The sequence below is a fragment of the Glycine max genome, chromosome 12, assembly GCF_000004515.6.
Source record: "Glycine max cultivar Williams 82 chromosome 12, Glycine_max_v4.0, whole genome shotgun sequence".
NCBI lineage: Eukaryota > Viridiplantae > Streptophyta > Magnoliopsida > Fabales > Fabaceae > Glycine > Glycine max.
Genome location: NC_038248.2, coordinates 5,205,731 through 5,233,099, shown reverse-complemented (window position 1 = coordinate 5,233,099; position 27,369 = coordinate 5,205,731). Strand labels below are relative to the sequence as shown.

Here is a 27,369-nt window from a genome sequence, read left to right as displayed (position 1 = left end):
ACCAAGGTCTTTCAGGAGCAAATTATCTTGTCTTAATGTAATATGGTAACTTTACTATGGATCAAGGTTTAATCTGTTATTCATGAGCATATCTTAGGAAAGGATGTCAAAATAGGTTGAATCTGGCGCGTCAATCCCTTTTTCAAAATAGTCATTTATGTGATTCAACTCGTTAAACTATATTACTCATCAACCCAATGGATTAAGGGAGGGTTGAATTGACTCATTAAGTTAGATTTCATTTTATTTTTTTGAAAAATTGTTTAATTAAATATTTTTCTTTGTAAATTATTTTTTTGCCCACTAAAGTAAATTTCTAGATTTGTCACTGTTTTTCCTACCTTAGGATACCATTGTCTTTGCTGAAGAGAAAAAAATACTTGTACCTTTACCATAGCAGCTCCTGTTTCACAATCATGTGATGAGAAAGGTGAAGACAATTGAGAAAAAAAGAGTAATCTAGTTATACGCACATTCAGCTAAAAAAATCTTGTGGGGCATGCATGGTATATACCTGCGTTCCCTTTGGATTGACATGAATGTTGGTATGCGAGTAGAGTGAATTTTAAATGCCCAAAACTGCACGTGCTTTTTTCCTTCCATCTCTTGTGCTGCCTCTAGAGAGCAGAGACCTTATCTTTAGAAGGTGCATAGAAATTTCCTGCTGAAAAAACAATAATAATGTTACTATTGATCAAGGCATCAGTGTCATGCCAACATGTATAGTTTCACCAAAAATATTGCCTTCAAGCTCAGGGTAGTCATAATTAATTTTCACGTCAATGCAAATTTGTTATTTTAAAATTACTTATTTTAAATTTAAACAAAGTTGCCTAAAGTAAAAGACTAGAATTTCCAATTTTGTGGTGAAGTTTGAATGTTAAGCCAACCAACCAACCGACAGACATGTCATTGATTGATTGCTATTTAACAAATAAAAAAAGGTAAAAGAATTTTACCATGCCCCATGGTCCAAAATTACAGAAATAATAATTACTAGCTATCGTAAAATGTGATCCTTTTGCCATAAAAACACACTGGGTGGACAGGACGAGAGAGACGTCACACACAAACAAATAAATGCTCACAAATCAATCAAAGACTGTCCTTATTATTTATTACCTTTTTCTCTCTGTCCATGTCCTTCCCTCAAAACTCAAATGCAGTCCATGCTAAACCTTCGTGCAACTCATGGCCTTCCACTTTGTCTCTCTGGAATTACTCACCCTCTTGCTCTCCCTAAAGAGTACACTATTTTACTAATAACTTTAACTCCCTCTCACTCTCCTCCATGTTTTTCTTTTTCTCTCTCTAATTGATTCATGCTCTTTGATGGTGTAGGATGGCAGATCATGAGCGTAGGAGGAAGGCCATGAAGAGGCAAAGAGGTGCTATGCACACAAATCAACAAAAGGGTATCCACAGAAACAACTTTGAAAGTGATTTTGTGGAATATGGAGATCTTGATGACGTCATCCTGCATGATCTGTTTCATACTTACCTGGATTTAACTGCAAAAGCTGCATAGCGCCATAGCCTGTTAATTCTTCACCACTATTAATTTCTGGACTCTATTATGTTACTATTTGTGTTGTATTATTGTCGTGGGTGGGTTGTATTTCGAAAATTTGCTGGAATTATAGTAGGCCTCCAAGTTTAAAAAAATATTTAGGAGTACTCACAACCTATCAACAAAATCATCATATCGTTGGTGTGATTCAAACACATATCCTTATAGGATATGAATTTGATTTTTATCAACTTTTATTGTTGCCATGTTTAATTATAAGTACATCTTATTAGTTTAAGTTGGCTTCTCTTTGTTATGTTTATATCTTTTTATTTTGTTTAACTATGTGAAATTAAAGTTCATCCTTTTAATCATTAATTCCCATTCTCCTATTAAGATATTGTATGTGTATATGTACATCATTAACGTAACTTAGTAGAGGGCGGAGTTCAATTTGACCTGATCAATGTTGTGATGTTAAATTTGTTCATTTTGTCAAAATTTCTCCATTGGGGGATTATTTGTCTGGCTGATAGTGTTAATGCCATTTGTAGGTCTTAGATATATGGCTCAAACGTCAAGCATATAGCTTACATATTTGAAATCTCAATTTTCAGGCTCAAGTTACACTCTTAATTTCTTGTTTCATTTATATCAAACATGGGTGATTTACAGGTTCCATGGGATAGAATTTGGGAGAAAATGAAATTAAAATCAAACATTTTTTTATTGGTTTTGGTTAGTTTGGATTTTAAAAAAAAAAATCTCGATGCAAACCAAACTAAACCAATTTAATAAAAAAATGTGTTCGGTTGTTTCAAATCAACAGAATCCCCTATTTTACAAAATGCAAAATTCTGTTTTGAAAAAAAAGAAAATATATATGATTTTATCCAAAATTCACAAATAAGCATGTCATTAAAAGAGGTATAAACAACATATTTTGCTATATTTGGTTTACACGACTAAATAATAGCAAAAAAAAGCCAAAAAGTAATAAAAATATTAATAATAGAATACACATTCCGCTGGAGTCGGGTGGTTGACAAAACACCAACCTAATAGCTAAACTAATTACAATTGGCTTATAGTGGTTCAGTTTAAGTTGGATTGTTTAAGAATTTAAACTTATTTAATTGATTCAGTTTCGATCTTTAGATTTTTGTCAAGTTGAGTCAAACAGTTGAATACCCCTAATCAAATATGACTGATTTTTAAGAAAATATTAAGAAAGTTGAGTTGTGAAGAATATGACAAGCACCAAGAGAAACAATAAACTTGATTTTACTCGTTATCAAGCATATCTATTTGAATATACAATGATGTGTTTTTATTCAATTACATAATATGATTTTTGACATAACAATAAAGCACTACATATATAAGGAATATGCATAAGGACTACATTATATGCTTGATAAGAAATTGATATATATATATATATATATATATATATATATATATGACAAACACAGAATTATATGTGGAAGCAAAGCTTCATGATGAATCAAAAATGATTCAAAGATGTTTTGATGATAACAATGATGACAACAAAAGATGATGACGAAGGTGATGAACAAAAAACTCAAAAGATCAAAGAACAACTCAAGTGAATCAAAGAACATCTTAAGTGAATCAAGAACAAGTCAAGAGTTCAAGAATCAAGAAGAATTCAAGACTCAAGAAGAAAGCCTACAATCAAGAATCAAGATTCAAGATCTCAAGTATCAAGATCAAGATTCAAGACTCAAGATTCAAGAATGAAGAAAAGACTCAATCAAGATAAGTATTAAAATTTTTTTCAAAACTTTGAATAGCACATGAGTTTTTGACAAAACCTTTACCAAAGAGTTTTTACTCTCTGGTAATCGATTACCATATTGTTGTAATCGATTACCAGTAGCAAAATTGTTTTGAAAAAGTTTTTAAATTGAATTTACAACGTTCCAATTATTTTCAAAAAGCTGTAATCGATTACAATGTTTTGGTAATCGATTATCAGTGCCCTTGAACGTTGAAATTCAAATTCAGATGTGAAGAGTCATATCCTTTCACTTAAAAGCCTTGTGTAATCGATTACACTAATTTGGTAATCGATTACCAGTGATTGTTTCTGATAAATCAAAAGATGTAACTCTTCAAAAAAGTTTTTGACTTTTTCAAATTGGTTTTAAGTTAACCTAAAAATTATAACTCTTCTAAATGGTCTTCTTGACCTGACATGAAGAGTCTATAAAAGCAAGACTTTGTTTTGTATTTTTTAAGAAATTCAATCAATTCATTCTTTCATACTTTACTTTTCCAATCAATCCTTTACAAGCCTTGAATCTCTTTGAACTTCTTCTTCTTCTTTGTACCAAAAGCTTTCTGAAGTTTTCTGGTTTTCCAAACCTTGAAAACTTGTGTTATTCATCTTTTCATTCTCTTTTCCCTTTGCCAAAAAGAATTCGCCAAGGACTAAGCGCCTGAATTCTTTTTGTGTCTCTCTTCTCCCTTTTTCAAAAGAACAAAGGACTAACCGCCTGAATTCTTTTGTGTCTCCCTTCTCCCTTGTCAAAGAATTCAAAATGACATAGTCTGAGAATTCTTTTGATTCTTCCCTTTCCCTAATACAAAAGTGTTCAAAGGACTAACCGCCTGAGAATTCTTTTGTATCCCCATTCACAAAGTATCAAAGGTTTAACAGCCTGAGATCTTTGTCTCAACACATTGGAGGGTACATCCTTTGTGGTACAAGTAGAGGGTACATCTACTTGGGTTTGACTGAGTACAAGAGAGGGTACATCTCTTGTGGATTAGTTCTAGTGGAGGGTACATCCACTAAGTTCAAAGAGAACAAGGGAGGGTACATCCCTTGTGGATCTTTGCTTGTAAAAGGATTTTTACAAGGTTGAAAGAAATCTCAAGGACCGCAGGTCGCTTGGGGACTAGATGTAGGCACGGGTTGTTGCCGAACTAGTATAAAAACTCTTGTGTGTTTGTTTTCTTCTTTCCTACTCTTTTACTTTCTGCTGTGCATTTAATTTCCGTTTTTACTTTCTGTTAAGTTTCTCTTCTACTCATCATTCTCTTAACAATTTAGTAAAACCCTTAGAAGAGTAATTTTTTAATTAGTGAAGGTTTAGGAATAATTAATTCAACTCCCCCTCTTAATTATTCTATAAGGCCACTCGATCCAACATTATACTCATCAACTACCACTTATCCCAATTTTTTTTTTAAAAAAATACACTAATTTATTAATTTTGAAAACAAATTACACCGTTTGGGTAGAAAAAGTCTTTTCAATATAACCTTGTGTAGAATATACTATTCTCTTCTGTTTAGGTCAATACATTTTATTAATTTTTAAAAAAACACAGCATAACAAAATGATTTGATTTAATATACTAACAATATAAAAGTTTTTACTCATTAACTTTTGAGTTTTATTTTCATGCATTATTACTGGAAAATCATTTACACTTACAAACTAATCAGAAATTATGTGAAGTATGACTTTCAAAATTGTCGTAAAACTCTATAAAATTACTGTACATAACAATCGATAGTTAGATGAAAATATTTACACTATCAATATATTTAAATTAAATTCTTAACTTTAGTTCATATATATTGAATGGTAATTAAGATTGCTTACACCGATAAACGCTTTTACTTATTAGCTTGAATGAATTTAATTGTTATCTAAAAATCAAGGTATTCATTAACACGAACAATTAAGATATTGCCACGTTAAATTTACGACAAGTCATATCACACAATAGCATTTGTCTAAGTTGGTTTTCAGTTATTTCAGTGAGGAATACCAATAAATGATGAGAGCAACGCTTTTGGCAACCCTGGCCTATCTTAGGGCCATGATTGAACTCGAGTGATCTAATCATCTAACTCTAAAGTGGTCCTCCGATTGCTAGAAACAAGTACTTCTTTTTATAAACTCTTTTTTGTTTATTTTAATAAACTTCACTAGAAAACTTACAAAAATAATTTGTTTTTAACTGATTTCAGTAAAGTTCACATATAAGCTGTGAATAAAAATCCCACTCAATAAAAAAACATAAACTGAATATTTAATTAAGCTGTATTCATGATACAGTTGTGATGTTAATTTTCCACACTCTAGAATGTGATCATCTACGTAATAGTCATTTGGCAAGGCATTGGGAACCTCATTTTTCCATAAACGTTGAGTTAAAGTAAAAGGAATGCATATTTTCTTGCCAAGGGTGGTGTGAGGAATAGATTTGAGCTATACTACAGATCTTGAGTTCAGAGAAAATAGAGATATTTTGTAAGCAAAACTGAGAAAATGTATTTCTGAATTGAAAAATCAGATACAATAGAAGTTGAGATGCTCATATTTTTTTACATTTGAGCCCCTAACTCGAGAGAATTACTACTATAACAGAATTAGAGAAGCTGACAGATTCACTAACTAACAGTTCATCCATAACAAAACAACTACTAGCAGAAATGACTGAGGAAAATATTACACTCTCCCGAGTTAATGCTTTGGATTAGCTCAACATCTTTGCTGATAGGATGAGAGTCAAAGCAAGGTGTAAATGTTCAACAAGGCCAAATGCTAAGAAAGTTTTCTCAAAACTGCATTTGCTCTAAGCATAATGAAAACAACTAAATCAGTAAATGAACTTTTACAAGCTGTACATTTCAGGCATTGTCCTTCATTGTGTGGGTGTGTGGGTGTGCATATTGGTGTAGCACAGAATATAAGGCATGAACCATCCTATACAACCTTTGTGTTCTTCAACAATACTGCTTCCATGAAAAGCACGTGTAAGGTCAATTTTCTGTGCTGACCAAGAAGGTGGCATCTGATAGGAAAAAAAGGGAACTAACTCTCTGAGGGGAGGAGACTCCTCACAACAAAAGTGAAACAATAATGGGAGAAAATGAATATTTTCATTCACTAGCTTCTCCATATATTGCATCACCTACATAAGAATAACCCCTCTAATGATAAATACAACCTACAGGCAAGCAAACAACACAATACAACAATACAAAATAACCACCCTAACAAACTCCTTTCAGGACTCACTCCAACAACTCCTCGCAGACCATATCTTTTATTCCAAATTCACCACTAAAACAGGCTAAAGTACTTCATATTCATAATCCTTCATCCATTAAGGTTTGAACCTATTTCATTTGACTCCATTCTGAGGCATTTGATCTGATCCAGGACTTGATTGTCAACATTAGCCTCAGCATGTTCAGCTTATTGGGCAGCCTGACTAGCCCATCATCCAACAGCCCAAGAAGAGGGCAAGGTGTTTGCAGACGGGAAGAGGGATGATAGGAAGGAAGCTAGTCAAACAGCCCAAGAAGTTATAAACCCACTGTTAGCCACACAAATTAGGATGTGCCTTACTATACATGTGATATCAAAAAGACAATATGAACTTGGCACATAGCATGCAAAATTGTAAATATAACTCCTGGCTTTCAAACTAAAGAAAAAGCCAACTATAGTAAAAGAATGGAAGATTACAGTACCTGAATCAATTCTGCTCACTGAATTCCCATAGTCATCTTCAAGCACATATAGAAGCTTCCTATAAGCATGCCCGTCTACAAGGTCCTTTTCTTGCAACTCCTGCAAAAACCTCGTGCCCTCCTGAACTGTTCCTCGTCTACATATCTCATCCAGTACAGTCTTATATGTAATAAAATCAGCTGACCTTTGCTTATCAGTCATCTCCCACAGATAATTTACTGCCTCCTCAATCTCTCCACCAAGTGCCAAAGAATTGACAAGCGAATTATAAGATTTACTACTAGGAACAAAACCTTTCGTCTTCATTTCAGAATACAATTCTTTAGCATTATTTGTTCTGCCTTGGGCACACAAACCGTGAATCAAGCAATCGTATGTTAGTGCGTTGGGCGGGCAATCATAGATCACACCCATCTGATGAAATATCCTCAACGCATCATTAACATGAAGAGATAGCACATATCCTTTGATCATAGAATTCAATGAAAAAATATCAGGCTTAATGCCATCCTTGACCATTTGCCTGAACAAACACCTAATTGTTTCCATATACACATGGTTTATATAAGAGTTGCTCCCTCTACCCAAAAATGCGGCAAAAAGAATATTATATGTCCTGATAGAAGGCCTAAAAAAGCAATTCAAATTTCTTCTACTTTTCATGTGCTTAAACACATTGACAGCTCTAGTCAATTTCCGTGCCTGAGTGAAATAATATATAACCATGTTGAACAATGCCTCTGAACCAATTAAAGGAACTGCAAGCAGTTGGTTCACAATATCATCCATTTCTTGGTACATCTTTGCAGCGCCAAGCTTCTTTATGGTGATATGAAACGTGGACACATCGTGTCGAAAGCGGGGCTGCTGAGACGCCCAGTGAAACAATTCTAAGCAAACTAAAGGGTCATTTTGTCGAGCAATCACATTGCAGAGTTCTTCAGGAGTGAACCTCGGGGGAAGTTGGGACAGAGCCAGCTGAAATTGGGCTTGGTCTAGTGTAGGCTTGGAGGACTTTAACAACCTCTTTCGAGCTCGTCTTTGGTAAGATCTTGAAGGAGCCTTCGTTGAATAGTGAGAATTAAAGGGTGCAAATGGGATGGGAAATTGAGTGTAACTAGTGTTGATTTGGAATAAAAAGAGGTCAAGTTTGTGGGCATGGTGAAAGAAATGAGTACTCCGTGGATTTTTTCCAAAAGGGTAATTGGGGTCAGGAAATTTGGGGCAAAATGAGTTTGTGGAGAGTATAGTATTAGTATGATTTGAGGCATTCCCCCTCCTGAAGTAGGTACCAGGATATTTGAAGCAGCAATTTCTACCAAAGGATAACATTTTTGTTTAGTTTAGCAGGAAAAGTGAGTGTGGTTGTGTAGTGCTTACTTGATTGCTGTGACAACCTTAATCAATCCAAACGAAAACAGAGGGGATTGGGATGTGTGCAGTCTGCAGTGAAAGGATGCAATTAAATTATTATTAGGAAAAATGAGTATGAGCTAAGAGAAAAAAAGCAATATGCATAGACATCATTATACGAGGATTGCACGAGAATGTTTTCGATTAACGAAATTTTAAATTTCGGTTATTTGAACAGCTTCAATAATAGCGTGAAATGGAAACGAGGAAGCAAAAGGATCAATAAAAAGAATAGGAGAGAACAAATTTACAAGTTAGAACGCTGAAACAGAGTGCCGTCGCCGTCGAGCGCCGTCACCGTCACTTGGGAGGGTCTTTGGACGGGAAAAGAAGGGAAGGAATGAAACCTGGGCTGAAACGGCACCGTATTTGGGCAAGCTTCTTCATACCCGGCCCAACCCGCCACACCAAATTAGCACCCGAGTTGAGTTGCATGGGACTGGGAGAAACAAAAAAGTCCAGTTGGTATTTCTTTTTTTATTGAAATTAATTAATTAATAATTGATAATAACTAACAATTTGGTACCAATATTTGATGAAAAAAAATTACGTATAACAAAGAAAATAAATACGGAAGATTTATTTGGCAAATTTAAAATAAAATAAAAATTATTTGACCATTTTTATTTGTTTTAACTTCAAAGGGAGAAAGAAATGGATGATCAAGAAAAGAGAGAAAAGAATGAGAGAACAAGAAAATAATATATTTATAAAATGACATAAATATATAAATATATCTAAATAAAAATTCTCCCTTTAGTTTGTCTTTGTTCGAAACAATTTCTTGGTTTTGGTTGTTGAGTGGGGTGGAAAACAATATTGAAAATACAATTTTGTTATTCAATGTATAGCATAATCGTATTTTTGTTATTTTATTTTTCCATTTCTATGTGTGCAATGAAAATATAAATTTTGTTATATGATAATGAAATCATATTTTTATTGTTGACTCGACATCTCTAATTACCTTAACATCATAAACTCAAGCATCATCCCAAAACCATTGACAACAACATAAATTGAATAACAACAAAACCTTTAATAAAATCCCAAAACGAGAAGCACGGGTGCTGAATCTCGACAGGGCAAGTGGTGTGTGGTGCTAAGCGGATCTTGATGGCGTAGGTGGCTTGACCTAGATCTTGATGCACCACAACATAGATATGGTGGGGGCGAGGAGGTCGATGCGGCGTGACACCGATCTTGTTGGGTGATGGTCGGTGTGGGGCGATGTTGATTTGATGGGAACGTTTCAATGGTTGCTTCGAACTCAACGATGGGGTGTGACACAAGTGCGATTTTGTCTTTGGGGGCAACTTGGAGGAGGTGACTCTGTTTGGAGCTCGCCGGTGGGATGTGTTGGTGTGGATGACGTGAGTTGCGTGAGGGAAGAAGAATAGGAGGTCCGAGGAAGGTGAAGGGAAAGAGAAGGATGGAGGGGTGGATGATAAATAGGCATGGGCAGGGATGTCTTTTTACTCCATTTGGTAGTGTCACTAGTCAATTTGGTAGTGCCAATAGTTGCGTCCAATTCTCTGTACGCCCATCATCTATTAATGGTCCATAATGAAATAAAAAACAACTCAAATATGAGACACGATCACAAATTAGCCCAATATGAATAAATAGAAGAAATGAAGACAACACTGTTCAATGAACATGAAAACGTAAAAGCAAGTCATCCCGGAGAGCCAGGTAAGGACTTGAACTTGCAACCAGGGACTGTTCATGAACCGGTCCAATATAATAAGAATCGAAAAAATTAATCCAAAAACTGTAAATCGAATGAAATTTTTTATTGGATGGAATCAAATTTAATTTTTAAATCCAACCCAATTCAACAAACCAAATTTGCATGTATATGCATATATTTTTATTCATAATTTGATAATATCACTCATGTTTATATTATTTTATTTCTTGTATAGTTATAGAATTATCACATAACTAATACCTATTTATAAAATATATTTAATTATAAATAAATTTAGTTACATAAAGATTTATAAATGAAATATTTGATATTTTAAATTAATTTTTATCATGATTTAATATATTTTTTAAAAAAACATGATTAAAATAGGAAATCAATCCAATCAAAAACAAATTAAAAACAAAATTTTAAACAAAATTGATTGGATGATGAATTTAAAAAAACTAAAATAATTGGATTAAATGATTTTTTTTCATCCAAGTTTAATTCAATCGAATCTAATATAAAAACACCCCTACTTACTACCCAAAAAAAAACTAAAATGATTGGACTAGATGATTTTTTTTTCTAAGACTAATTCAATCTAATCCAATATGGCAACACTCCTCTCTATAACATTAAAAGTACAGAGTTATGCATTGTTCCACTTAACCAATCATTTTCAAATTTTTATTAATTTCTACATTTTTATCTTTCTACATTTTTATCTTGATCAATGTTTTTTATTGAAAAGAGAAGTATTAGTTACACATTTTTTACTTACTTTTTTGAATACATTATTCTCAATAGACTAAAAATTTTTTTCATTGAAAATTATAAAATTAGAAAAAAGAATCATTAAGTATAATATAAGATCCAATAATTTTTTTTTAATTTTCAATAAATTTTAACTAATAAAAGAATATGTTTGGAAGCGTATTAGTAATATTTATTATTTTAAAATAATAACATTGACATAGGTGTGGTCGTACACGTGAGCGCACCGAAACCCAACCCGGACGTGTTGCCGTAGAAAAACCGGATTGGATAATCTGGCGATAGGTCCGAATTTTACAAGTGGGGAGAGAGAGATTTGTTCTGGTATTGTTTTGATCCTCGGTCAAAAGAACACGCAAAGCAAACCCAGTCACCCCCAACAAACACGAGACAAGCCGTGTGCAAACAATAGTCGGTGTGAACCCCCAAACCCTAATCGCCACCACCTCCAATCCTTCGTTTCTATGGTAGCAACTCATTCCCTTCCATCGATCATTCACCGTTCCATTTTCAATTCGCTCTGTTCCATAATTCGCTTCTCTCTCTCTCCTCTTTTTTTTTTTTTTTTTAATTAGACCGAGTGCTGTTGGGGTCAGCATGCGCTAGCTTCGTCGTCGATTTTTTGGTTGGTGATTCTCGTGATTCTTTTCGGGCAGAATTTTTGGGTTTGACGGCATGGATTTGGTACCGAGCGTCAAGGTATACGATTCGATACATCCTTGATTTTTTAAGTTTAGTGTCTCTTACGCACGCTCGTTCTGAATTGACTTATAGATGAACAATTAAGCACTTTCCCTCCGCTGGGGGATTCTTTGTAACGCGTTGATTTTGCATGTGTTGCTAATTAACTTTGCTTTGTACTTTTCATAAAAATAAACACTTATGATTTATTTGGTAATCAGAAGTACACGATGAAGCAAATTGTGTATGTTATTAAAATTGGATTTGCACGGATGATGAAGGGGCTTTTCTTACTGGAAAATTATACATGAGCCTTGTTGATTGGTTGGACTTCTAGCTCTTTTTTTTTGTTCTTTATATAGTTTTTGGTTTGTATCCTGTAACTGATTTTATTTTTTCCTGCGATTTTAACTACTCAGTACTTACTATTTTGACATTATTTATGTTGTGATTGATAATGATATTATTGGATACTCTGTGGACAATGTGATTCCATGGTTAGATACTTTTTAGTTATTCAATTTTGATCCTGCACTACTTTTTAGCTACACTTGAATTTCATTTGCATTACTTCTGCAAACGGTGGTATTTTTGTTTTCTTCTTTTGCTTTTAATGTTTTCTATTTGAGTATTGGATTTTGTGTACTGTTGTATTAATCATTGGGGTATACTATTCATTTTCCTGATTTATTGACATCTCTTTGTAGGAAAAATTAAACTATTTTCGTATAAAAGAGCTCAAAGATGTGCTCACTCAGTTACACCTTTCAAAGCAGGGAAAGAAGCAGGTGAGATAATAAAATACTATTACCTAGTCTGCCTTTGTTATTGTGAGGCTTTTTCTATGATGAAACCTTGAACGCTTGTACTGACTGACACCCTGTTGAATATCATTTATTCCCTGATTGCTGTTTATAATGAGTTCTTTTGTTTATAATTTTCTTTTCTTTTGCATTTTCTCAACATGTTACATGCAATATATGGATCATTGTATTTGGACTGTATGGTTAGACATCATACTTAATGGTTAATAATGTGATTTCATAACTCATAAAATATATGGATATTGTCAATTTATGACATTAGTTTTCATTATATTGTTGTAGTATCTTTGGTTTGGACTCCATGGATTATTTCCTTTTTAATCCTAAATTTAATATGCTGTCTTTCAGTTTTTGGATGATACACTGATGCTGTGTTTTGTCTTTTTTTGTAGGATCTTGTTGATCGCATATTATCTGTTCTCTCAGATGAACAAGGTACAATTATACACACATGCACAGACCCACAGGAGTCAACCTTTGGTCTAATTCTGTTTTATTTTCACAATTCTTCTGTTTGAGTTGTGATTGTGCCTATACATTGGAATAAATATGAGGCTCACTTTACTTTGTAGTGTGTCCAATTACAGTTTGCTCACATGCCTCATTCTCTCTCTCCTTCCTCCTTTTTCCTGTTAACTAAGCAACTTGTTGCTCTTTTCCCAGTTTCAAAAATCTGGGCTAAGAAGAATGCTGGTGGTGGAAAAGAACAGGTAGCAAAATTAGTGGATGATACATATAGGTCAGTCTTAGCAACAACACTCTTGATAATATTTTCCTCTAGCTTTTGTATGCTTCAGATGCATGCAGTGACGTAACATACTTGGCTGAGTTCACATAAATGATCTGGTACCTTACTATTAGGTCTGGTTTAAGTCGATTATAGTGCTCCATATATGCTGTAATTTATTGTCTTTGACTTTGTTATCTTTTATTCACATTCTTGTATTTCCTTTTATGCAGGAAAATGCAGATATCAGGGGCCACTGATCTAGCTTCTAAGGGACAGGGTGCATCAGATAGCAGTAGTGTAAAGGTTAAAAGTGAATTTGATGATGCCTTTCAACCAGATGTGAAGATTCGCTGTCTATGTGGAAGTAGATTGGAAACAGAGAATTTGGTCAAGGTGTACCATTAAATATGGTTTCTTCTTTCTTTATGATAAAGAGAAACACTTTGCATCAGTACATGCAGATACTATTTATTCAGTCAATTTATAATCCCATCCGCTTTTTTGGTGTTCAGATGCACTTTTCATTATAGCTCCTATATGTTGCTTACTATGATAATTTTGGAATTTTAATTTTCCTTGTCGTATTGCAGTGTGATGATGCAAGATGCCATGTGTGGCAACACATCAGTTGCGTTATTATTCCAGAGAAACCTACTGAAGGCATCCCACTAGTTCCTGATAAATTTTATTGTGAACTCTGTCGTCTCACTCGTGCAGATCCGTATGTCAAATTTCTTTCTTACTTTAGCTAATAGCTATATGCGGAGTGAGCAATAATGATTTGTCTACTGGGTTTTCCTTGTGATGAATTTTTATTTTTGAATTTCATGTTAAAGGGTTTTAGCATGCCATTTTTCTTCTTGGGTTGCATGGTTAACATTTCCTTATGATTGCATGATGAACTGGGCTTCTGTAGTTGTGAGCATGGTTATCAAATTCATGAGTTGACTCGTAGAATTGCACGAGTTTACGAGTGCACAACCACCAACCGGGTGAACTCGCAAGCAAACTTGTTTTTTGGTGGATTCGTGCAGACTTGAGTAGAATTGCTTAAACTCGTGAGTTTGTGGGCTAGTCAGCGAGTTCAGTGGTGGAGGAAAAAATAGCCTTATCGACGCTCGTTTTGGGCTTCTGTTTGTGATTTCTGTTACTCATAACCCCACCATGTTTTTGAATAAAAGCTGGAAGTTCAAGGGGTGTTGCTGTAATTTACTATTTTTCAATTAGCCTAAAACAAGTGCAACCCCCTGGAGGAAAAAATAGCCTAATGGACAAAGAACATATTATTTACTATTTTTCATATTTTTTCCACTCAACTTTTGTATCTTCTGCTCTTTTCTGTTACAGATTTTGGGTTTCAGTGGCGCACCCTTTGCATCCTGTGAAGTTGACCACAACCAGTAATCCAACTGATGGGTGAGTACACGTGGTGTGGGTTTGTTGAAATTAATTTGGTGTAATTGGGTTTATTTCTGAATGCCTTGTTAATATATATCTTGGATTTTAAATATACTGTTTGTTATCTAATTTGCATATAAGAGACTAAAATGTCCTTCATTCTGGCTTGAATTCTTCCTCTTTTTTTTTTGGGGGGGGGGGGGGGGGGAGTGCAGTGGGGGGAATTGTCTAATTCTTTTTGAGCACGAGTGCAAGTTCCTTGGCTTGATGATAAGCTTTTTAATTGCTTTTGAGTTATGTTGATGCAGTGCACTGTATGTTTTGTTAATTAAAATTCTCTAGGTGTTGAATTTGCTTTTCTGTGGTGGAATTTACTCAGGAAAATAACCTATTGTACATTTTCTCCTTTTCTTTCATCTCTATCTCAATGTTTCCTTAAATCTTTATTAGGTGGAGTTTGGCTATTAAACTTCATTTTGTTTCCAAGACACAACCCCGTGCAAATAATTATCTGCATTGATGTTTAAAACCAAATTTTCAATGTGGCTTTCTTCCTGAATGACTTAAGTTAACCATATTCCTTTCTGAATTTTTCAGAAACAACCCAGTGCAGAGTGTGGAGAGAACATTTCAACTGACTAGAGCTGACAAGGACTTGGTATCAAAACCAGAATTTGATGTTGAGGTTTGTTTGGATTTTCAGTGCATGTATATTAATGCATATTCTTCTATGCATTGGTTTGCTTACTTATTGAACAAATGACTTGTAGGCTTGGTGTATGCTCCTGAACGACAAGGTTCCATTCAGGATGCAATGGCCACAGTATACAGACCTGCAGGTCAATGGTATGTTTTAAGTCATGCTCTCCTTACTAATTTGGAGTTAGATTTCATGTTGGAAGTCTAGTTTATTTTTCATGGTATGTTATGGGACTAGAAGCACATAATTTTAAAGTAAAATACCAAATATCTGTTTGTGATGAAATCTATTTTCCTTGATTTGACCATTATGATTATATAGGTGTTCCTGTTCGTGCAACTAACAGACCTGGTTCACAGTTGCTTGGGGCTAATGGTCGGGATGACGGTCCAATTGTAAGTTTGTTGTCATATACAGTTATGAATTGTACAACTATTTAAAATTGTGAGACACTAGTTCATTTACTATTTGTATTTGTTTTATTCACTTTCTTATTTGTATTTCTCCTTTGTCAGATCACGCCATATACAAAAGATGGAATTAATAAGATTTCCTTAACAGGATGTGATGCTCGCATTTTTTGTTTAGGGGTTCGTATTGTTAAAAGGCGCAGTATGCAGCAGGTAGATTGTTCTCTTGGCTTGATAAATTTATAAGCAAACTATTTTGAATTACTGTTGGTTCCTTAATCCATCCTTGTGATATTGAATAATCAAGTTTGAAGTATTTCCCTGTATGATGTTGGGCAAAGTTCCTGATGTGGTCCCTTTTGATTGATTTCTTAAAATTTGAAACTTGACAAATCATGACATGTTTTTGCAATTATCTTTATTGACAATTTTGAATAACACCTAACCACACTCAACCTTGGAAGATGTTTCTTCTTCCACTATAAATTGGAAAGCATGTGTATGGGCTTCAGAAAGTGTTATTTTGTATTGATTTTTGTCTTGTAGTTTCTTGAGCATTATTTTGGCTTAAGTTGTCTGGCTTATGAGACTTTTTTGAATAAAAAATGTTGAATTTTTCACATAATGATAACTAGATCTGGTTTGGGTTTTGACCAAGTTTTCTGGTTTTAATTGGTTGACTTGCTTTTGGCTCAACTTTTTGTTTTTTGTTATTGAGACAGACTGGAAGCCTGGTTGTCTATTGTTGAACTGTCCTATCAGTCTGTTTTTAAATGTTGGTGTTGAATTTTTTGTTCCTACTTTGTTGTGAATATGCTTACATACAACTTCTTCCCTTCCGTTACTCTTGTAAATTGTTAAATAGTTGAGTCTTTGTTATCTAGATCCTAAACTCAATCCCAAAGGAGTCTGATGGTGAGAAATTTGAAGACGCCCTTGCACGTGTCTGCCGTTGTGTTGGGGGTGGAAATGCAGTTGATGATGCTGATAGTGACAGTGATTTGGAAGTGGTTTCAGATACTTTCACTGTCAACCTTCGTTGTCCTGTATGGCTTTCATCAATAGATGAATTATTTTAGCAATTCATGAAGTCCTACTAATCAGTTTTTTATTTTTGGTGAAAATTTTAGATGAGTGGTTCAAGAATGAAGATTGCTGGAAGATTTAAACCCTGTATTCACATGGGTTGCTTTGATCTTGAAGTGTTTGTGGAAATGAACCAACGATCAAGGAAGGTAAGGTTCTAACAAATGTTATATTGCATGAAGTGTCCACTCCCCAAAGTTGTGATTTTTAAGTCTGATGAATTGAATTGTTTGTTCAGTGGCAATGTCCTATATGTCTCAAAAACTATGCGTTGGAGAATATCATCATTGACCCTTATTTCAATCGCATCACTTCTATGGTAGTTACTTGAAAATTTAATTTCTTATGTTCATAAATCTTCCATTCGACAAAATTCTGTAGTTATTTAAATTATATTGGTGGTACAGATGATGAATTGTGGCGAAGAAATTGCAGAGATTGAGGTGAAGCCTGATGGTTCTTGGCGTGTTAAGGTAAAGAGTGAAAGTGAACGCCTGGAATTAGGGAATCTAGCACAGTGGCGCCTTCCTGATGGAACCCTCTGTGTGTCAACTGCTGGAGATGTCAAGAGAGTGGATACATTGAAGCAGGTTAAACAGGAAGGTGTTTCAGACTGTCCGGCTGGTTTAAAACTTGGCATAAGGAAGAATCGCAATGGAGTTTGGGAAGTCAGTAAACCTGAGGGCACAAACACCTCTTCTGGTAATAAATTGAAAGGGGCTTTTGGAAATCCCGAACAGGTTGTTATTCCAATGAGCAGCAGTGCCACTGGAAGTGGTCGGGATGGTGACGACCCTAGTGTAAATCAGGGTGGTGGTGGGCATATTGACCATTCCACTACAAATGGGATTGAGATGGATTCTTTGTGTCTCAATAATGTTGATTTAGCATATGAATATAATGAACCCAACACTTCTGCTCAGGTGGGTGGTGCAGAAGTTATTGTTCTTAGTGATTCTGAAGAAGACAATGATTTGTTGGTATCTCCTGCAATTGCTTATAAGAACAACAGAAATGATGCTACAGATGGTTACTCTGTACCACCACCTGTAATTGTTGATTCATATACTGAAGAGCATAATCTTGGTGGAAATTCATGCTTAGGACTCTTTCCTAATGATGATGAATTTGGGATGTCTTCCCTGTGGTCATTGCCTTCTGGAAGTCAGGCTGGTCCTGGATTCCAGTTATTTGGTTCTGATGCGGATGTGTCTGATGCGTTGGTCCATCTGCAGCATGGTCCTATGAATTGCTCCTCGTCACTAAATGGTTATGCATTGGCTCCCAATACTGCTTTGGGATCTGGTAGTATCTTGCAAGAGTCCTCTGCTGGTCGGTCAGATGCTGATTTGAATGGTGGTTTGGTGGACAATCCTTTGGCCTTTGGTGGAGATGATCCCTCACTTCAGATTTTTCTCCCCACAAGACCAGCAGATTCATCCATGCACAATGAATTGAGAGATCAAGCAAGTGTGGCTAATGGTGTCTGCACTGAGGAGGATTGGATATCCCTCAGTCTTGGAGGTGGGACTGGTGGTAACAATGGTGATGCTTCCACTCAAAATGGGTTGAATTCTAGACATCAAATCCCAACCAGAGAAGGTGCCACGAATACTTTGGATGATACTGGTTTGTTGCTCTCTGACCTTGCTGAAATGTTCCTTATTTTTTAGTGGAAGTTACTCTTGTTGGAAACTAGTTTTTATTTCATGGCAGTGTGCAGTTGAGTGTGACTATAGCTAGGAAGTGGAGCATTTTTTCAACGGAGAGAATAATAAAATATATTTAATGAAGCAAAATTGACCATATCCTTTAAATTAATAAAAGTAAAAAGAAATAAATAGCAGATTTTTTATAAAATAAAAGTATGTCCTTGTTATATATGTAATACATCATAATGTATTTTAGTTTAGATAGATGTAATTTATAATAAAAAATTATAAAGTAGTTTGATAAAATACATACTCTGCTAAATAGAACATATTGGCCTTAACAATTGAGTTTTGGGACAAGAATATTTATTATCCTTTTAACACTTGAAAATGTATGCATTCTTAAAAGCATGTTAATTTTTTTTCTTGGACACCTGTCTCTGCTATCTATGTGTCTCTACCGTAGATTTTAATTCTTCTGAGATGGAGAGTTTTTAATTCTTTCATGCGTGATTTTTAGTACATCCCTAAGCTTCATATCAAGTTTATTTGAGAGGGGCTATGAAGGAGGATTGGAAGCTGGGTATTCAGTTTCTTTGCATCGAGCACTGCTATACCTTCTGTTAAATGGTTAGAAACCTTCAAATGTTTAGTTGTGGATTTGTCAAGATACACTATATGGCTGTGTTAATCTGCTGATGCATCATATCCTTGTGTCAGAAAAAGAAATTTTAGAACTCTATTCCTAAAATCACCCAAATGCCCATAATCTGTTTACTTACATAGAAATCAGAAAGTATAAATGGTTATTTTTATTACTTGAAAATGTGGAGGATGTTAATCTCTAAATAAAGTTGAGGAGGTTGGTGTTCTCTACATCTATATGCATTTTGCACCTTCCTCCATTCTTCTCACCTTCATTTTGTTTGCCTCCCTATCAGATAATTGCATTTTGACCTGAGTTAATGATCATTAATGCTGTTTTGAAATTCTACTTTTCCATTACTTTTCTTGATTAGTTATTCCTCTTTATGCAGCTTCTTTACTCCTTGGGATGAATGATGTTAGATCTGACAGGGCAAGAAGGCAAAGATCAGATAGCCCTTTCTCCTTTCCTCGCCAAAAACGTTCAGTAAGGCCCCGCTTGTACCTTTCCATTGATTCAGATTCAGAGTAAAGGTCATACCTTGTGTCTCAAGAATTTTAGGTACTCTTAACACCAGATTTCGAATTTAGAAAAATTGAAGAAAGTTGAGAGGCATTTTTGGTCCTCATGAAATGGCAATTAATACATAATGATAATGGGTCTGAGGCATCTCTGGTGGAACAGAGCTACAAATTACCCTGTGCCAAAATGCTTGCACCCACCCCCATTGGCAAAGATGTTGTGGCCGTAATGATTCTTTATGCTTGATATCTAAATTGTCCTTGTGGCAGATGTTGATAGATGGACTTTATCAGCCAAAAACTCTCCATTATATCTGCTAAGAGCTATTATTCCCGTCAATTTTTTATGAGGGTGTATGCCGGGGTTATAGTGCTGGTTTATTGTATAGTTAATCATTCAAATCTGGTAGTTCAAACTTTCAAAAAAGTTGGGTGGAACATTATATCTGCATTTTTGTCTCTGCTAAGAGCAATAACCTGTAAATGTTTAGCCATATCAGATCCAACAGTGAAATCAAAGATATTGTTTCTGGTCATTTTTCTAGAATACTCTGTTGTGTCAGTATCATGCCTCATGATTGGCCAAGAATGGTAAACGCCTATTTCATGACACCTGGACGTTGATATTTGTTTAACATGTGTAGGCATCTGTGATGCCTCCCCGTAAGGATCTATATTTGATTTCAGATGAGCTTTCTTTGTTTGCATAGTTGAGTAAAGAGAAAAGAGCCCCCGAAACGTAATTGATTAAGCTATTATTTTAAGCTCGTTTGGCGGATCAATATAGGTTGATATCTGCTGTATAAAAAAGTAGACACTGGAGGAACATCGTTTGGTTATGGTCACCATTGCCATTTCTGTTCATTTAGTGCTGGTTGTTTATGTAGTGAATTCAATTTATATTAAATTCAAGTTTTTGTAACTTTTTGATACGTAGTAAGGAAAGGATGATGGATAAGCTATGAAAAAGACGCTGAGACACACTAGAGGCACGTCTGAATAAGTAATTGATTTTTTTTTTTAAAATAGGGGTGTATGCTGAGTAAGAGAAAATTTTCTAAGCTTCTCATAGATATTCCAAAGACCTCCTGGGACATTTTTAATGAGTTGCAAACTCATTAAACATTACCCTGTCATCAAAATTTAGCATACTCGTTTTTCGTTAAATTCCTTATATCTTGAGAATATTTTTTAAACTTAATTTGTGTTGTTACTTATCACTAAATTAAATTGATCAAAGGGTCTAGTTCAGTTTATTGAGTAGAATGAGTTATTTCTTTGATTATATGTTACATGTTCAAACACAACCAGTGTCCACGATTAAAAGGGATCAACATTTTAAAAAAAGTTATGTAATAATATTTTATGTTGTTTTCATTAATATATTGATTTTTTTATTTATCATCTAAAAGAAATATTTTTTTATTCAAACTAAAGTAAGACAAGTTATTAAATAGTATTATTCTTCTCATCATTAGTTTTTCCTCTAATGATTATATTAAAAAATTCATGTTAAATAATTTTTAACTAATTATGATATCAACATATAATGAATCTATAATAATAAACTTAAATTGTTTACTTTTTTAACAAAATAAAAAACACAAATCAAAACTTAAATTATAAAGAATTAAACTAGAAGTTAATATATTATTAATAAGGAACATAAATATAAGTTTTAATTTAAAAATGATGATATTTTGTCAACAGACAGCTAGAACATTTTCTTTGAGGGAATAGAAAAATTAAATTCTAATTTTAAAATTAATATATTAAATTTAGCTAACAACTAAAAAATTATAATAATTAACCACATCACAAAAACAAATTTACATAAATTAAACAAAAGGTGTAAGATCATAGCGCTACAAAGGGATAACGGAGATTGTTTTAAAATTCAAGATAACAATTCTAATGATAAAAAAACTTTATTTTATTATATTTAGATGTCACATTTAAAGTTTTATAAACATAATTGACCTTCAATTCTTATTAAAGCAAAATTTAATTTTTAACTTGATAATAATAAGAATAATATATTCTCTACTTTAAACAATGGAATAATATTTTTTTGTTAAGAAACATTTAGAGAAAAAAATAGAGGTGTTAAAACTTATTGAACATGATGATTATATATATTTTTTAGGAGGCGTATCCATATTGTGGAAGAGATAAAAAAATGAGATCAAGTAGATGTGACGAGAAAAAAGATGGACATAGAAAGAAAATAAAAAAGAGAAGAAATTATAAAAAAAATTGCATAAAATCATTATTAAAAATTATATATACATATTTTGTATTTTTTTTTCTTTTAGAGGATAACTTGTACAATTTTTTTTTGTGTATAATTGTTTTTGGAGGTGTAAATCAAATGATAGATGATAACATGAATAAATTGAAATTTCTTGAGATTTATTAAAATCATGTTAATCAGTTAATGTAATGAAACATCATTTTAGTGAAATTTTGTATCTATTTTTAAAGGAATACATGTTTATATTTTTTACTACTTGTATATAAGGGACCGTCGTCGTCGTCATTATTATTATTATTATTATTATTATTATTATTATTATGTCTTGGACCCATAAAATATCATGACTGATCTTGCACATAACTAAGAAGTCAGAGATTTGCTTTGAAATTCCTAGTTCCATTTAAACTAAAGCACCTAACCAATTATTTCATTTCTAGTTACACTAATCATAATTTCATTTCTCATACTATGTACTTGTTAATAAACTCAAAATCCCAACCCATGACCGGGTGCATGAGTTGTTTTAAATCTTTGTTTCTTGCACACAAAAAAATCCACCCAACCTATGGTTTTCTTTTCCTATGGCCATCCACATTCCAAGCTTACAACTAGTATAATTTAATTCAGTTATTATGGCAAGTGAAACATTTACTTTGCTACCCAAATAATAAGATCTTAGTAACCAGCACCTTAAGGACATTCGTTAAAAAATTAAACGAAGAAAAATTTTAATATGTAAATCATAGGAGTAGAAAACGCAATTTTGCACCTTCCAGTCAAAAACTTTCTACTTTTAATTCCTTAACTAGTATCCTTGGGGCACTTGTTAGCATTTGCCTAAAAAATAAGGTGTCTATATCATGTTTACAAACAGAAAAATGCAAATAAATACATTAAAATATGCTCCGGTTTAGTTGCTGTTTGTTTTAGTTTTATCGACCATATCACATGGCACGGGACAAGTTTTCCCCAAGGAAAGCATCGAGTATGTAGCGAACTGCATTTGGAAAGGAAGGGTATACAAAGATTCTGTAAATCTTTTGGTCATGAGCTATCCAAATTTCATTTCTGACAAAGTGCAATATTCCCAGGTACAGTAAAATGGTTGAGCCGGGAATTGTAAAGGCCTCTACAATACAGGATACAGCATAATTCAAATCAACACTCAATCAGGAGGTCAACTCCAGCGTGTTCTTTCCTGCAATGTCTGGCTTTGAGAAATGCAATTTACTGCAGAAGTTGTCGTCCGCCTGCTGAATGTTGATAGAAGCAGAGTGGTTTGTCAATCATACAGACTTTATCTTTCATATTCTGCTTCCATAACGGGGAGAATGCTTAAAGCTGAAGCGCCTAAATGCATGCCCCTAATAACACCTCCATACACAATCTTAATTTTATGGCACAGAAGCAAGATGGAATCCCAAAGTGCCGTTCTTCCCTGACATAAATCCATGGCTGTTAGCAAACCAACATAAAAGAATAACAGTAGGCTAGTAGCATTCTTGCTCACAATGGACAAAATATGTATTGGAAAATAACAGCATTATGAGTTAAATAATAGTAGCATCAAAGAAAGCTCAAAAGTATTTGATGTTAGTTCATGAGTTGGGGCTACACAGGCATTACTGACCTGAAGAGAAAACTGCGACTTCTTATCCCAGTACAAGGCAAAAATTGGGGGACCCTGCTTTCCAACTGCTAGTATACATGCTCCTGGGTGCAGCACAGAAGGGACAGTAGACACTACAGCAATGTATTTCACTGGAAACCTTTCCTTTGGGGGAAGGACTCCCAAGAATAGCCGGTTTTTGCCAGATTGAGCTCCAGCATATGACATGGCATCCTCATGTAACATCCATTTTGGATGTTCTAGGAAAGCACAGAACAGATACAACAGCAAGTAAGGATCAGAAGGTAACTCAAGTGTCCACTTTTTATTCTTTTTATCATAAACCTCACCACTTCCCAGGTACTCATAATTCTTCAAGCATGTTCGTTCTGCAAGCTCTAAAAATTAAGACAAGGCAACTAAAGTTAGATTACATTGGTGTATGCCGGCCATGAAACCAATCTTAGATTAATTTCTGCTTCAATTTATTTAGGAAATCCGATGAAGGTTAATGACAAATAAGAGCAATATATCCATAATTCTATCAACCTCAGATCCTTTGGACGTTGTAATCAGCACGGACACTGCTTTGAGGTAGCAAACCTTTAACCACTCTCCTTTAACCAATGGTTGAAGCCTTTGGTGTTCAGTGATAGCATCCACACAATCCTGCATAACAGGAACTAGAGAATCTGCTGTGGAGACTGCTGCATATTAGATACAAGCAAGGCTGTATATAAATATAAACCAAGAGGAATTTGTAAAAATCAGAAGCTATCAGCAAATATAATACAATTGGGAGGTCAGAAAATCACATTTAATTGATTATTGTGAAGCAACATACATTTGGAAGAATCTATGGCCTGCACAAGAGTAGAATGTAACTGATGAAGTAATCCATCTTCATTGAGAGACATTGCAGGTTGCCACTCTTGATTCTTATTAATTGTTGGCAAAGCAGAAGGGGTGCCAGTAGACAGCATATCACTGCCCACTTGACTAATCGTGATTGAAATACCAAGTTTAGCAGCTGCTTGCATAACCTATCAATATGGAAATCTTAGAGCCAGAGAAAATGAATTAAATTAGTTGATGCCCCAATCATGTTGTGGATGTTCAGGGCTTCTAACTTAAATTAACAAGAGCTCGTTTGAATACAGTACCAAAATGAGTTTTTGACTGCTTTTGCTTAGTTTGGGTGGCTCAGCCACACATTAATTTGAGCTGCTTAGACTTCAAAAATTGATATTTCAGCAAAAGAAAAACTCTTTGAAAGTTCAACCTTTTGCAGTAGTATTACCAGCCATAATCTATATTAGTCAAATAATGCAAAGTGCACTTTATAGTGATATCCATTTTTCTTGGTGATTAATTACATAGCAAACCTTAAGTAATTTTTCCGAATTAACCAAACAAGACTCATTCTTCTTATAACATGAATAGATAAACACACTCTAAAAAGAAACTTGACCCAAAATTAATTCTCTCCAAAACCAGCTCTACACACTTATCATAGCACATGAATGAGAGGTCCTGAAACCCTCCACGAAAATTTTACATCAAATACTACTTTGTCTGTCATTGAAAATTATTGTTGCCATCACATATATTGACTTCCAAAGTCAATATTTTTCTTGTTTGTTTAACCTTGCTTTGAACATAAGAGAAGAAATGAAGAATAAAAGAAACCTTAATGTGACTTGTCTCAATCTTGTTAAGCAAAGGATTGAGCAGAAGCAAAGAAAACCATTGCCAGAGTTGATCATGCCACTGTTCAATTTGAGGATAGATGCCAAGATGTTCAAAAGCTTGAACAGATTCTTCCATGGACATTGGTGCAGGAAACTTGCCCTCACCCTTCTTAGGGGGAGTGTTAAACTTTTGCGAGCCCGGAGACATCCTCACAAGCCTCAATGACGTACGCCTAGCAGTTCCAGAGGTATTGGTTGAGCCTGTAACTGTAATAGGGCTCACTATGCCAAAACCAGAAACAATAGGAGGCGGGGTAGACATCTTCCCAGCAGACTCATTGATCCTTTCATCCACTTCAGCTATGAATTTCTCCAGCTTTTCTTCAGCCGTTATCTTAGTAACAGAGGAGGCTTGCCTGTTAGACCAAGGACTCGAAACTGCTGAATCCACTCCAGCCGAACCCCTTGGAGGCGAAACCGAACCTGGCGAAAGATAGAATGACACCGAACCTGACTACCTCGATGGAGTACCAATAGAACGAGCAGCACCACCCCTATTAGAATTTGAACCATCGGCATCAATGCTAGACGAAGAACCCTGAGTGGGACTGGGAATTGGCCGGTGAAGGGGAACAAGCAAATCTGAAGAAGGCAGTTGAAGTTTAGACTTGGGGGGCTTCTTTGCTGAATCAGGTTGAGCCAAATCAACCTTTGGCTTCACTCCTAAAAGCCCTAATTGATGTTTTGTTAGCAAAATCTCATTCCTATGAACGCTGTTAGCATCAGACAGAGACTTAGCCGCAACAACACCTCCACCAGCATACCTAACTCTACGCAGAAACACAACTTTGAAGAGTGCAGAAACAATGAAGATAAAACCCACTATAGCTTGTAGCGTCTTGGCAAGCCAATCTGAAGTTCAATAAAGGGATCAGAAATTACCCTAATTAAAAAAATTGAGGTTGGAAACTTACAAGCTGTGACAGGGGAAAAAGCTGCGAAGCTCAAAATGTGGACGAAGCCGTTTTCCCTGCAATGTGTGAATATTATACAGAGTGAATTTTTGTGAAGAGAAGAGTGTGTGAGAGTGAATTACCTGAAGAAGACAGCGAGAAAAGCGAATGCGGAGGCAGAGAAGAAGGAGAGGATGGTGAACTTGGAAGGTTGAAGACTGTTGGAAGTGAGAACCGCCGAAAAGGAAGGGTTTTGATAGACACTGAACTTCGATTTCGGGTGAGAAACCATGGGAATTGGGAACCAACCTCGCTAGGGTTTTGGTTTTGGGGGTTTAAGCTTTCACATTTCAATTTACATACTCAGTTCTTCCCTCACCTCACTCCTTTCTTTTATTTTTGAATTTTTTACTCCTCATCTGATAATAATAACAAGAGTTGGAGTGAAGAGTGATGTAATTTATGTAATTAATTTTTATTGTGGTTTTTACAAGAGGATAATTAAAAGAGAGAGAAGAGTATGAAATCACACAGCAACAATAATAATTTAAATTAAATTAAAATTAAAAATAAAATCTAATTAAGAAAAAACTAGGTTAAATTATGTTTTTCGTTTTGGAAAATTGGTAAAGTTCCAAATTCGTCTATGTAAAAAAACTTGTTTGTTTTTTTTCTTATAAAATTATAATGTGTTATTTTTTTTTGTCAAGAATTAGATTTGAATGAATTGAAACCTACATGTATGATTGTTCAATAAAATTTGGACATTTATATCTTTATTCTCTCATTCTCTAGTTTCATGGCTTGCAAGCACCTTTCTTATACCTGCTCAATTGGATATTAATTTATCTTCCTTTCACTAGACTTTGACAACTACTCCTCCTAGTTGACTCCAATCACTCTTCCTCTATGTCACTTCCTTCCCTCATTGCCTTCACAACCTCTTCCTCTTTTCTATCATTTCCTTCGCCTCTCTTCCTCTCTCATTATTGTTGTTGTCAAAGAGTTGTCGCACTCCTTTCTCAATGACATCATCGTTTGTTTGTCTTTCACATATGACAGCTGAAAAAAAAAAATAGATATAACATACACTGCGATTGAAGTAGGTGTATTTATTATAATCAAAACACAACATTTTACAAGTCATTCCTCAAATTTCAAAGATGATACTTCTTCAAATTAATATAATGTCAAAATCTTTTGTTAAAAATGCAAGTGTGCTCATAGAAATGTATATTTCAAAATATACAATTTAAGTACAACAAATATATTGGTCGAACAAATAATAAATTCT

At 34.5% G+C, this 27,369-nt stretch overlaps 3 protein-coding genes and 1 pseudogene across 10 annotated transcripts; 2 read left to right on the top strand and 2 right to left on the bottom strand.

The window, feature by feature from the left end:
- Window positions 1-472: 472 nt before the first annotated feature.
- LOC102666460 (pentatricopeptide repeat-containing protein At2g27800, mitochondrial) lies at window positions 473-10,038 on the bottom strand. Of its 5 annotated transcripts, none has more exons than XM_041007422.1 (4): window positions 9,484-10,017; window positions 8,699-8,886; window positions 7,034-8,477; window positions 473-664 (listed from the first exon to the last, which is right to left on the bottom strand). In XM_041007422.1, the coding sequence occupies exons 3-4, from the start codon at window positions 8,364-8,366 to the stop codon at window positions 618-620; spliced, it is 1,380 nt and encodes a 459-aa protein (XP_040863356.1). In that variant the 5' UTR covers window positions 8,367-8,477; window positions 8,699-8,886; window positions 9,484-10,017; the 3' UTR covers window positions 473-617. The 5 variants fall into 5 exon arrangements, with proteins under 5 accessions (XP_040863356.1, XP_014620040.1, XP_040863357.1 ...); XM_014764554.3 differs by lacking the exon at window positions 473-664 and adding an exon at window positions 5,806-6,844 and having other exon boundaries at window positions 9,484-10,015; XM_041007423.1 differs by lacking the exon at window positions 473-664 and adding an exon at window positions 5,806-6,129 and having other exon boundaries at window positions 9,484-10,015.
- Window positions 1,148-1,806, top strand: LOC100526863 (uncharacterized). The gene is given in 2 exon segments (NM_001248255.2): window positions 1,148-1,246; window positions 1,342-1,806. Coding segments are annotated over 2 exon segments (273 nt in total). The 5' UTR covers window positions 1,148-1,160; the 3' UTR covers window positions 1,529-1,806.
- Window positions 10,039-11,219: 1,181 nt separating the features above from the next.
- SIZ1A (E3 SUMO-protein ligase SIZ1a) lies at window positions 11,220-20,101 on the top strand. Of its 4 annotated transcripts, none has more exons than XM_014764551.3 (17): window positions 11,220-11,384; window positions 11,493-11,616; window positions 12,306-12,386; window positions 12,815-12,857; window positions 13,086-13,161; window positions 13,383-13,545; window positions 13,743-13,873; window positions 14,500-14,568; window positions 15,148-15,235; window positions 15,321-15,396; window positions 15,572-15,645; window positions 15,766-15,873; window positions 16,545-16,706; window positions 16,791-16,895; window positions 16,985-17,065; window positions 17,154-18,375; window positions 19,436-20,101. In XM_014764551.3, the coding sequence occupies exons 2-17, from the start codon at window positions 11,593-11,595 to the stop codon at window positions 19,573-19,575; spliced, it is 2,643 nt and encodes an 880-aa protein (XP_014620037.1). In that variant the 5' UTR covers window positions 11,220-11,384; window positions 11,493-11,592; the 3' UTR covers window positions 19,576-20,101. The 4 variants fall into 4 exon arrangements, with proteins under 4 accessions (XP_014620037.1, XP_040863355.1, XP_006592224.1 ...); XM_041007421.1 differs by lacking the exon at window positions 19,436-20,101 and adding an exon at window positions 18,919-19,032; XM_006592161.4 differs by lacking the exons at window positions 11,220-11,384; window positions 11,493-11,616 and having other exon boundaries at window positions 12,356-12,386; window positions 13,086-13,268.
- A 2,759-nt stretch (window positions 20,102-22,860) lies between these two features.
- On the bottom strand, window positions 22,861-26,489 carry LOC100784582 (transmembrane protein 209-like; annotated as a pseudogene).
- Window positions 26,490-27,369: the final 880 nt, after the last annotated feature.